General features: G+C 68.8%; 1 protein-coding gene across 1 annotated transcript; it reads left to right on the forward strand.

The window, feature by feature from the left end:
- Window positions 1-6,030: 6,030 nt before the first annotated feature.
- NKX2-3 (NK2 homeobox 3) lies at window positions 6,031-8,837 on the forward strand. Its single transcript, XM_073354991.1, has 2 exons — window positions 6,031-6,373; window positions 8,125-8,837. The coding sequence occupies exons 1-2, from the start codon at window positions 6,031-6,033 to the stop codon at window positions 8,751-8,753; spliced, it is 972 nt and encodes a 323-aa protein (XP_073211092.1). The 3' UTR covers window positions 8,754-8,837.
- The last annotated feature ends 616 nt before the right edge of the window (window positions 8,838-9,453 follow it).

A 9,453-nucleotide genomic window follows, 5' to 3' on the forward strand; every position in this document is an offset into this window, starting at 1 on the left:
GTGCCATGGGTCCACCCCAGCAGGCCCCGCGGAGCTTCCTTCGGTTCCCGAGCGCTGACGCAGCCCCGTTCCCAGCCCTTGTCCCTCCCCACGCGGGCCTGTGCGCGCTCCAAGGACCCTAACACCGGCGCTGTGCTCCGGCCCAGCCCAAAGCCGTGAGGCGTGGTCAGGCCGGCGTCTGCTGCACCCCGGCTCGGCCTCCGGTCTTTCCCTGCAGCACGTTACCCTGCGGCTCCCCGCAGCCGCGGCTCGCCCACGGCGGCACTGCCCGCCTGGGGGCTGCCCCCTGCGCTCACACCCCTTTCGGCCAGGCCCGCTAGCAGCCTAAGGGAGCGTGTGCAGGATCCGGCCCCTGCCTGGGATTCGGGGCGGCAGCAGGGGGTTCGGGGCCCGGGCCCGGGCTCATGTGACTCCCCCGGGCTGTATCCTCCCCCCTCCCCCCAGTGCCGCGCTCCCTTTCCCTTATTTGGGCGTTTTGGGGAATCGGGCCGGGCGGGATTTCCAATAAGGCCAACAACTCTTGGGAAAGGAAGAGCAGCCGCGGCGGGTATTTTCCCTGGGCCCCTGTGTGCGGGGGTTGCCCGGGAGCCAGGGGGCCCTTTCCCCGGGGGCCAGGTCCCTAGGCACGTTGGGCAGAAAGGGAAGACCCCGGCTCTAGGCCGGCCCGGCCTTCCCGCCGCCGCGCTCGGGCCCGAGTAAATCGCAGTTTTTTATCCCACTTTTCACTGCCGGGGGAAAAAAGACACCCCTAGCCGGCGGAGCAAACTCCTGTCCCGGCCGGCCCGACCCGCCAGCGCCGCCGCTCCGGGGGGACGGCTCCCGGGTGGAAGGAACTAAAATCACCACCCCGGGCTCAGCCGCCTCTGCGTCGCCAGCCGCGGCCGGGCACAAGCTCCAAGAGAGGCGGGTAGGACCCGGCCTTGGTGGAGCCCCCTGCGATGACCTCAGGGCGGGAGCAATCGGGCCCGGGGAGCAGCGGCTTCTGCTGGATCGAGCTGAATGAACCGGCTCTCCGGGAGATCGGGGCAGAACGGTTCCGCGACCGCGGGAGGGTCGTTTGCTCGGATCCGTGCCCCCATGGATCTGCCCAACCCCGTGCACAGCCCATCCCAGTGGATCCCTACAGTCCGCCCTCGATCTTTCAGCACACGCGGACCCTCCAGCAGATCCGTCTGTTCCCCACCACCCCCCGTGCGTCTATGCAGCTCGCCCCATTGCTGCAGTCTCCGGCCTTGGGCAGAGGAGTCCCTCCCTCGCCGGGTCAGTCACTCCCTGCCAGCGAGCTACCGGGCGGCCCGGGCCCCGCAGCCAGCTGCTGCGATGTAGGCTTCTAAGAATAACGGCCCTCAACAGCCGAGGTCACAGGGATCCATCCAGCCGGGCCCGCACCCGCTGAACCAGCTCGGAGCGGATCCATCCAGTCCCTCCACTCGCTCTTCACCCAGCCGAATCAGACTGCCCCGGCTAGGGGAAGTGGGTCCCTGCTGGGGAAACAGCCCGCGGGCTAGACCCACAGACCCGTCAGGGCCCAGAGGGAAACTCCATTAACCCTGAGCCGCCTGCGCCGCCCGCCCTAGCAGGGCCTGGGTCCTGCTCCACGCGGCTGCAGCGGAGCCCGCTGTGCCTGGGTGTGGGGTGGATGCCAGAGGGGAGCGAAGGGGGCCAGGGCGCTGCCAGGAGGAGGCCGGTGAAAGGCCGGGACAGGAGCCCCTGTCCAGGGCCTCCCGAGCGGTGTCCACGGGGTGCGAAGCCTGCCCCAGGCTGGGCAGCCGGGCGGATTGTAACAGTGTTAATATCGACACTAACCGACTGCAGCGTCTGCCCACCTGGAGCCGCCTGGCCCGGGCAGAGCAGCGCTCCGCTGCCCAGCCACAACGTGTAGCGGGAGGCGGATTTAAGCTAAACCCTGATAAAAACCAGGAAGGTTAAAGTGAGCAGCGGCTGGGGGATGCGAGAGAGTCACTGGGCTGCTGGGCCAAGCCGGGCCTGGCCCGGACAGGCCCATGCCCAGAACAGGGTGCGGGGTGGTCAGCGGAGAAGCCCGCCAGCGGTGAGATCCCCGCGGCCTACGAACAGGCCTGGTGCGGAGGAGGGTGATTTTAACCCCCCTGTTCTCCCCGCGCCGCTGCTTCCTGGCGGAACCGAGCGCCGGCAGAGCCGCCAGATTTCTGCCTTTGCACCAAAACAGCGTTCTGGGCTGGATGCATCCCGCGGTCAACCCCTCCTGGATGCACCGGGCTTGGGGACAGGGAGCTGGGCCTCCGTGGGACTCCTAGGCAGTCCCGGCTGGGCCCAGAGCCAGGCTCAGGGATGCAGGCCTTGTTCGGGGAGTAGGCCCCAGCCTCCCCGGACCAGGCTCTAGGGGGTGCGGGGGAGCTGAGGGCCCAAGAGGCCGAACAACCTTCTGGGTTCCAGGCCAGGAACCGCCGGGCGCGGGCCGAGCCTGGCTATGGTGCCATTGATCGAGGCTACAGGGGAGTCGGGAGGCTGGGCGATAGGCCGCGGGAAGGGCTCGCCCCGTGCAGGGGCTATCGACCCCCAAAGGCAGAGGCCCAGCGCGCAGCGCAGCCACGGGGAAGGAACGCGCCCCCCGCCTTTGCCAGGCTCCCCTTGCCAAGGCCTGTGGAGATTCCTCCCCACGCGGAGTGTCGGGGGAATGAGCCGCCCCCGAGGACAAACCGGCCGGGGGTCGCTGCGGTGAAAGACTCCCGGACCCCGCAGCGCCGTGATCCCGCCGGGGAAGTCCGGAAGCTTCGGGAGAACACGCGCGGGAGCCCTGGGGGCCAGGGCACTTGGGAGGCCATGGGGTGGGGGTGAGGGGGCTCCTGCGCATCCTTCACACCGAGACAGCTTGACACCGGCGCCCGCTCCACCCTGCTTGCGGCTCCTGCGCTTACCCAGGCCGGGGCCTCTGCGCCAGCCGCAATCGCAACCGAACCTCCCCCTTTGCCTCGCAGCCCCGGGACCCCGCAAGGCTAGGGGAGGCGGCTCGGGGCGCTCCGGCCTTTCCAGGCCGCCTAACTGCGGAGCGCCGGGCGGCTGCCTTTCCCTCGGGCCTGCTCAGATCAGCACGGCCCTGCGGGAACACCCGGAGCCTCACCGGCCCTTGCCAGATTCCCCGCGAAACCCTGGCCCCACAGAAGTCACTGGGGGGCAGCGGGGCCGGGATTTCACCCCTAGGAGCCGCAACCTCCAAAGCTGTGCGGCCCTCAGCAGCCAGCCCCGCGCCGATGTTAACAGCCAGCGGGGCCCGATCCGGGTGGAGGCGGCCAAGGCAGAGGGAGCGGCTCCCAGGCCGAAATTGGGCCCCCAGGTAGGCCCTGCCACTGCCCCGGGGCGGGGGGGTGGGTGAGCTCGCCGCGGCAGGGAACCCCATGGAACGACGCTGTGAACGCCCGGCTCTCTCCCGCTCTCAGTCGCTGCTCTCCGGCGGCGCGGTGCAGGGGAGCTGGCGGCAGCCGCCCGGCAAGTATCGAATTCATCTGAAATGTGCGATTGATAATGATCATCTGCCAGCCGGGCGGTGTGTAATAACGATCAGCCCCTCTCCGCCCGCTACCGCAGCGAAATGTCTCTCGCGGAAATTGTTATCGATCGGTTCTTGCACCCAAATGTTTTCGGCGGAAATTATAAATTATAGTCAGTTATTGTATCGAAATCTTTTAGATCTAGATTAGTGATCATTATTAGCGATAATCCCCGGGTCCGAATCGCACGGGCCAGGGCGGCGGCGCCGCAGGAATTAAATTCGGTTTAACTTTTACACGTAAATAAACCGCAGAACTGCTCCGGCTGCGGCGAGTTTCTTTGCCCACAAACACCGAGCGGGGCCTGAGGCTGGGGCGCGGGAACCACGGGGAAGAATCGGGAAATAACCAAACACCCGGTGGAGAAAGAAAACTGGACCCGAACCCTGCGGAACCCGCCGCCGGGTCGGGCTGGCGCGATTCGCCTCCCCGAGTGCCTGGGGTGAAGCGCGGAAGCCAGAGCGCCGGGGGGCCGGGAAGCCCCCAGAGCAGCCCCCGAGTGCGCCGGGTACTCACGCGACCTGCGGTCCGTGCTCCGGTCCGCCGGCGCCACGGGATCCGCTTTCGGCGTCCCCGTTTCGATTCTCACGGGCCTGCGGAGCAACACAATTGTTCGTTAAAACGAAATATCCCCGCTGTCACTGTCCCCCCTTCGCTTTTCCCTTTTGTTTTTCTGGAAGCGGCTGCTCTTCCCCGCATATACCGAAACCTCCCAGCGACAGGGTCCCGGGCCCGCCGCCTCCCAGTCGGGCCGCCAGGAAGAGGCTGTTTTCTTCCTAAAAATCTGTAGACATCGGTGGATTGACTGGACAGCTGGGTTCCTCGTTCCCCGTTTTCGGGCCTTTCTTCCCCGGCTGCCTCCAAAGGGCGCCAGGATCGGACCCGTGGCCGGGGCCGCGGAGCGCGGGTTATCGGCCCCTCGCCGCGATAATTCACAGGAGCGTTCGCTGCGGAGAGATAATTATTTTCAGCACCCCCCTTTGCAGGCAGCCTCCCTGCCGGACTGTCCCCCCTTTGCCTCGATCTCCCCTCGACGCCGCGACAGGCTCTCGCTTCCCCGCGCTTGTGTAGAACGAAAACGAAGGACACTGCTCTGTCTTGGGCCGTCCCGGGCTTTCCCTACAGAGTTCGGCTCGTTTGGGGTTTTCCTTTGCAGCTCTGGATCTGACTTCCCAGACAGAGGCCGGCCCGCGCCGGCAGCAGAGATCAGTGCTGGGTCTGGGTCTCCTGCCCTGCTCTGAATTGCGGCGTCCACAGTCGTATGGACTCTCTGGGCCGATCCTGATCTCACGGCAGCGCAGACGGCGGAGTTCGGCCAGATCCTCGGCTGATGTAAACCAGCAGAGCTCCATGAAAAACAATGGAGCCCGGCCAATTCACAGCAGCTGAGGGGGGGGGCAGGCCCAGGGGCGCCTGGGGAGTTTGCCGCTAACTTCAGTGGAGCCCAGAGTTTACCCTTTATTTTCAAAAAACTCTCCTCTGTCCGTTTCGCAGCTTCAGTCTCCTGGAGGCAAGAGGGGGCTCCCAGGTGGGAATCTCGTCGGGGATCCCCCAGCTCCTGCAGGCCCTCGCCTGCCTGGGAACCCACTGCGGCCTCAGGGGTCCTGCTCCTGAGAGCAGCGCCGGGCGCGTTCACCAGGCAGGGGAATGGTGGCCCCCTTCTCCGGAGGCAGGCCCAGGAGAGAACCCCTCGGGCGGGGAGAAGGGGTGCGGGGCAGGACAGAAATCGGCACAGGCCCGGGCAGCACCCCCCGCCGCCCGTAGGTGCTGCTCAGTGAGACTTCTGGCTACTTTCCAGCGGGAGCCTAGGCCGGGAGAGGGCAGGGGTTTGTTCTCTCACAGCGATTCCCTTGGGTAGACCTGTCCGGAGACCCCCGCGCACCATCCCGCACTCCCCGGGCCTCTGAGCGCTCCCCGGGCCCGGCGCAAGCTGTGTGATGTGCCTACCTACCTACATGTACTTAGGATTGACATGAGCACCGGCTTTGTCCAGGGCACCCCTGGGATCCGCACAGCTGGGGCTCCCTGACCCCCACACACCGTCCCGCAGCCTCTGCCCAGCCAGGTGGGTGCCAGGCCCGGTCTGGCGCGCTCCTGGGAGCAGCCTCCCCCAGCCTCCCTTTAAGACATTGCTATTTCTGGTAGGGCAGCCGGATCTCGGGCCGGGGCTCGAGGGGCCGGCTCAGCCACCCCCACCCTCCAATGGGGAGGCTGCCCACAGGGCCCCGGCCCCTCCTCGCCGTGACGTGCTGGCCCGGGGCAGAGGAGGCTCGCGAGCCCTTGGCTGGTCCCCGCAGAGGCTGTAACAAAACGCAGACCCCCAGCGCCGGGCTAATGGAGGCAACTTAGCCAGGAGCAGGCGCGGCCCCTCGTTTATCAGCGCGCGGCGCTGCCTGCTCCCCCGCCCAGGGCGCTGCGCCCCCCCAGCACCCCGGAGCGCCGCCGGGCCCCGCGCAGGGCGCTGCACCGCCCCCAGGGTCTATTGGCTGTTCGCGCTGCCCCGATGATGTTACCGAGCCCCGTCACCTCCACCCCCTTCTCTGTCAAAGACATCCTCAACCTGGCGCAGCCGGAGCCGCACTATGGAGTCCCGCTGCCCCACCACCTGGAGCAGCAGTTCCACTCGGCAGCCTGCCTGCTGGCGGCCGGCGACGGCTCCCGCTTCTCCGACGGGGAGGAAGAGGAGGAGGAGGAGAAGCTGTCCTATCTGAGCTCCATGGCCGCGGCGGAGAGCCAAGGGGACGTGGGGCTCTCCCCGGAAAACTACGTGCACGCGGTGCTGCGGGGCTCCTGTGAGCCCAATGGCCCGGGAGAAGAGCTGGAGCGCGCCGGGGATCGGGACCCCAGTGAGTATGGGGGCCGCGACCCCGCGGCCGCGCTGTTCGCAATGCGGTACTAACCCGGCGCGGGGCAGGGGCAGGGGCGGGGGACCCCTGCAACTTCCCCCCACCCATCACCACCCCACAGCACGGCTCGGGACTTCGGGTCATCCGCAGCACCCGCTGTCCCCATCCGCCCCATAGCGCTCCACCAGGGCAGCTCCCGTCCCCATCCGCCCCATAGCGCTCCTCCACCGCTGTCCCCATCCGCCCCATAGCGCTCCTCCACCGCTGCCGCCCCCAGCAGGAGTGAAGTCGGAGTCCGCCCCGCGTGGGTCTTCTCCCGAGTTTCTCTCCCCTGCCCGCAGAAGGCAGGTCCGTGGGCTGGGGGTCACCGCGGTGCCCGGGTGCTGACGGGAGGGCAGCGGGGCGGGCAGGCTCTGTTCCGATTGACCCTGGAGCCGCACCGCGCTGTGACAGGAACAATAACCCGCGGGGCGAGCCCCGGCCCCGGCAGCCCCCAGCGAGCAGAGGCGGCCCCGGGACTGTCACTCACCGAAGTGGCGCCCGAATCCGACCCCCGCCCCGTTCTCGGGAGCCGGGAACTCGCCCACCCCAGGCAGGGTGGGGGAACGGGGTCGCTGGGCGCAGAGCGGGCCCGCTCCTGCTCCGGGAGGCTGCTCGGAGGGGCAGAACCGGGCCCGGCAGAGACGCGGGAGGGTCCCGGCCCCGCGGTGGGCCCAGGCCTCGGGCGAGGAAGGGGAAGGAGACAGGCGAATGGATCTGGCGGCTCCCGCTGCTCCGGGGTGCGTGAGGGGAAGCGGGCGGGTGCCGGGAAGGAACAGAGGCCGCACCCCGCCTTGTCCCCATACGGCGTGCGGGGATGTCAGCCGAGCGCGGGTGTGTCTTGCTCTTTGCCTTCCGGCCTGAGTCCGGCATGCGGGGGATGAGTTCGGGGAGGCCGGCGCTTAGCCTGGAGCGCAGAGACTCCCACAAACTGCCCCGCTGCCCGAGGGGGCTCGGACCCGCCAGGGACCTGCTTTCCCGGCCAGCAGTGAGGGGCCAGAACCCCTGAGCAGAGCCGGGCCCTGTAACCCCCTCTGTTCTCTGCACTCACACCGGGGCTGGAACTCGGGGCGGCGGAGGGCTGTCAGACCCCATGGCTTGGAGTGGTTTCCACCATATACAGGGTTTACAGTATGGGTCAATGGTTCTCAGCCCCCCCGTACACACTGCTCTAGGCCCCTGCTCACACACACCAGCTGGGATTCTGCAGAGGCATGAAATGTGAGGCAGCCCAGGGAGTCCACACCCAGCTCAGCGCCCTGAAATACTGCACAGCCCTGGCCACACACACAGAGCTGGGGGGTCAATCACCCCCCCACACAGCCACCCAGGGCCTGCAGCAACACCGCGATCACACACACACACAGCCACCCAGGGCCTGCAGCAACACCGCGATCACGCAGGCAGACACTGAAATACACAGCACTGTGCTCCCGTGTAAGCACTCACCAGACCATCACACCCCCCAGGACATCCCGCACAAACACACACAGGGCTCCCCTCGCCCCGGCAGGCCACAGTCCAGCCCTCGCCCGGCCGCGGCCCGGGCCCCGGGCGCTGGCGGGCCGAGGCTGGCTCTGCTCCGGGGCTGTTCTCAGGCCATGTGCCCAGCGGCGCGCCCCAGGCTCGCGGCGCGAAGTCTGCCCGGGGCGGCCCCGCGGGGAGGCCCGCTCCCCTGGCCCCGGCCCTAACCCTGCCTCTCCCCCGAGCAGAGCGCTGCGCCCCGAAGCCGCCGGCGGGTGCCGCGGCCAAGCCGGAGGAGGCGGAGAGGCCGAAGCCGCGGAGCCGCAGGAAGCCCCGCGTTCTCTTCTCGCAGGCGCAGGTCTTCGAGCTGGAGCGGCGCTTCAAGCAGCAGCGGTACCTGTCGGCGCCGGAGCGCGAGCACCTGGCCAGCAGCCTCAAGCTCACCTCCACGCAGGTGAAGATCTGGTTCCAGAACCGGCGCTACAAGTGCAAGCGGCAGCGGCAGGACAAGTCGCTGGAGCTGGGCCCCGCGCCGCCGCCGCCGCGCCGGGTGGCCGTACCGGTGCTGGTGCGGGACGGCAAGCCGTGCCTCGGGGGCTCGCCGGGCTACGGCTCGCCCTACAACGCGCCCTACTCCTACAGCGGCTTCCCGGCCTACGGCTACGGCAACGCGGCCGCCTGCAACGCCGGCTACGGCTGCAGCTACCCCGCGGGCGGCGCGGGCGGGCAGCCCGGCTGCAGCCCCGGCGCGGGCGCGGGGCCCTTCGTGAACGTGGGCAACCTGGGCGCCTTCGGCGGCGCGGCCCAGCCCCTGCATCAGGGGCCCGCGGGGCCCTCCTGCAGCCAGGGCGCTCTGCAGGGGATCCGGGCCTGGTAGCCGCGCGGGGCGGCGGACACTCTGGGCCAGGAGGGAGCCTGGTGGCCCCGGGGAAGGACAGGGACCCGCGCCGCCCCCGGCTGGTGCCCGCAGGCTGCACGCTAGAGGCAGACTGGAGCCCAGCGCAGCTCTCCGCGCCGCTTCGCTCAGGGCGGGAGCTGCAAACGCCGGCCAGCGCGATGGCCCAGCCTCCTCCCAGGTGGGGCAACTGAGGGCCGCTGCGCTCCGCGGAGCCCCAGTCCCGGCCCCTCCGTGCCCCTGGCGGGGGCGGGGGACCGGCGCAGCAGCTGTTGGGGCCGCAGGGCAGAAGGGGGCTCGGCCCAAAGCCTGTCCGATCCCCCACGGCGGCTGGGGATGGGAACGCGTCCCCCGGCTCTGGGTGGCTCGGCTGCCGGGCTGGGCATGGAGCTGGAATCCCCGCACCGTCCAAGCAGCTTCGCTTGTAAAAAGCCAAAGTGTCGGGGTCTGGGGGAGGCAGCCGCGCGGAGAGCCGGGCCCTTGTATCTACTCTGTATCCGCTGTAAGTGCCAGCCCGCGCAGGAGCGAGGGACTTAATAAACCAGGTGCAATAGCCCCCGTGCCTCATTGCTAGCGGCCCGGGAGCCCGTGGCCTCGGGCAGGGACCGGAGCGGACAGCGGGCGGGGGATTTCCGTTCGCCGCAGCCCAGGGGATGTTGTACGTTAGGGGTGAAGCCCCTGC

This window comes from Lepidochelys kempii, chromosome 7, assembly GCF_965140265.1.
Source record: "Lepidochelys kempii isolate rLepKem1 chromosome 7, rLepKem1.hap2, whole genome shotgun sequence".
Classification (NCBI taxonomy): Eukaryota; Metazoa; Chordata; order Testudines; family Cheloniidae; genus Lepidochelys; species Lepidochelys kempii.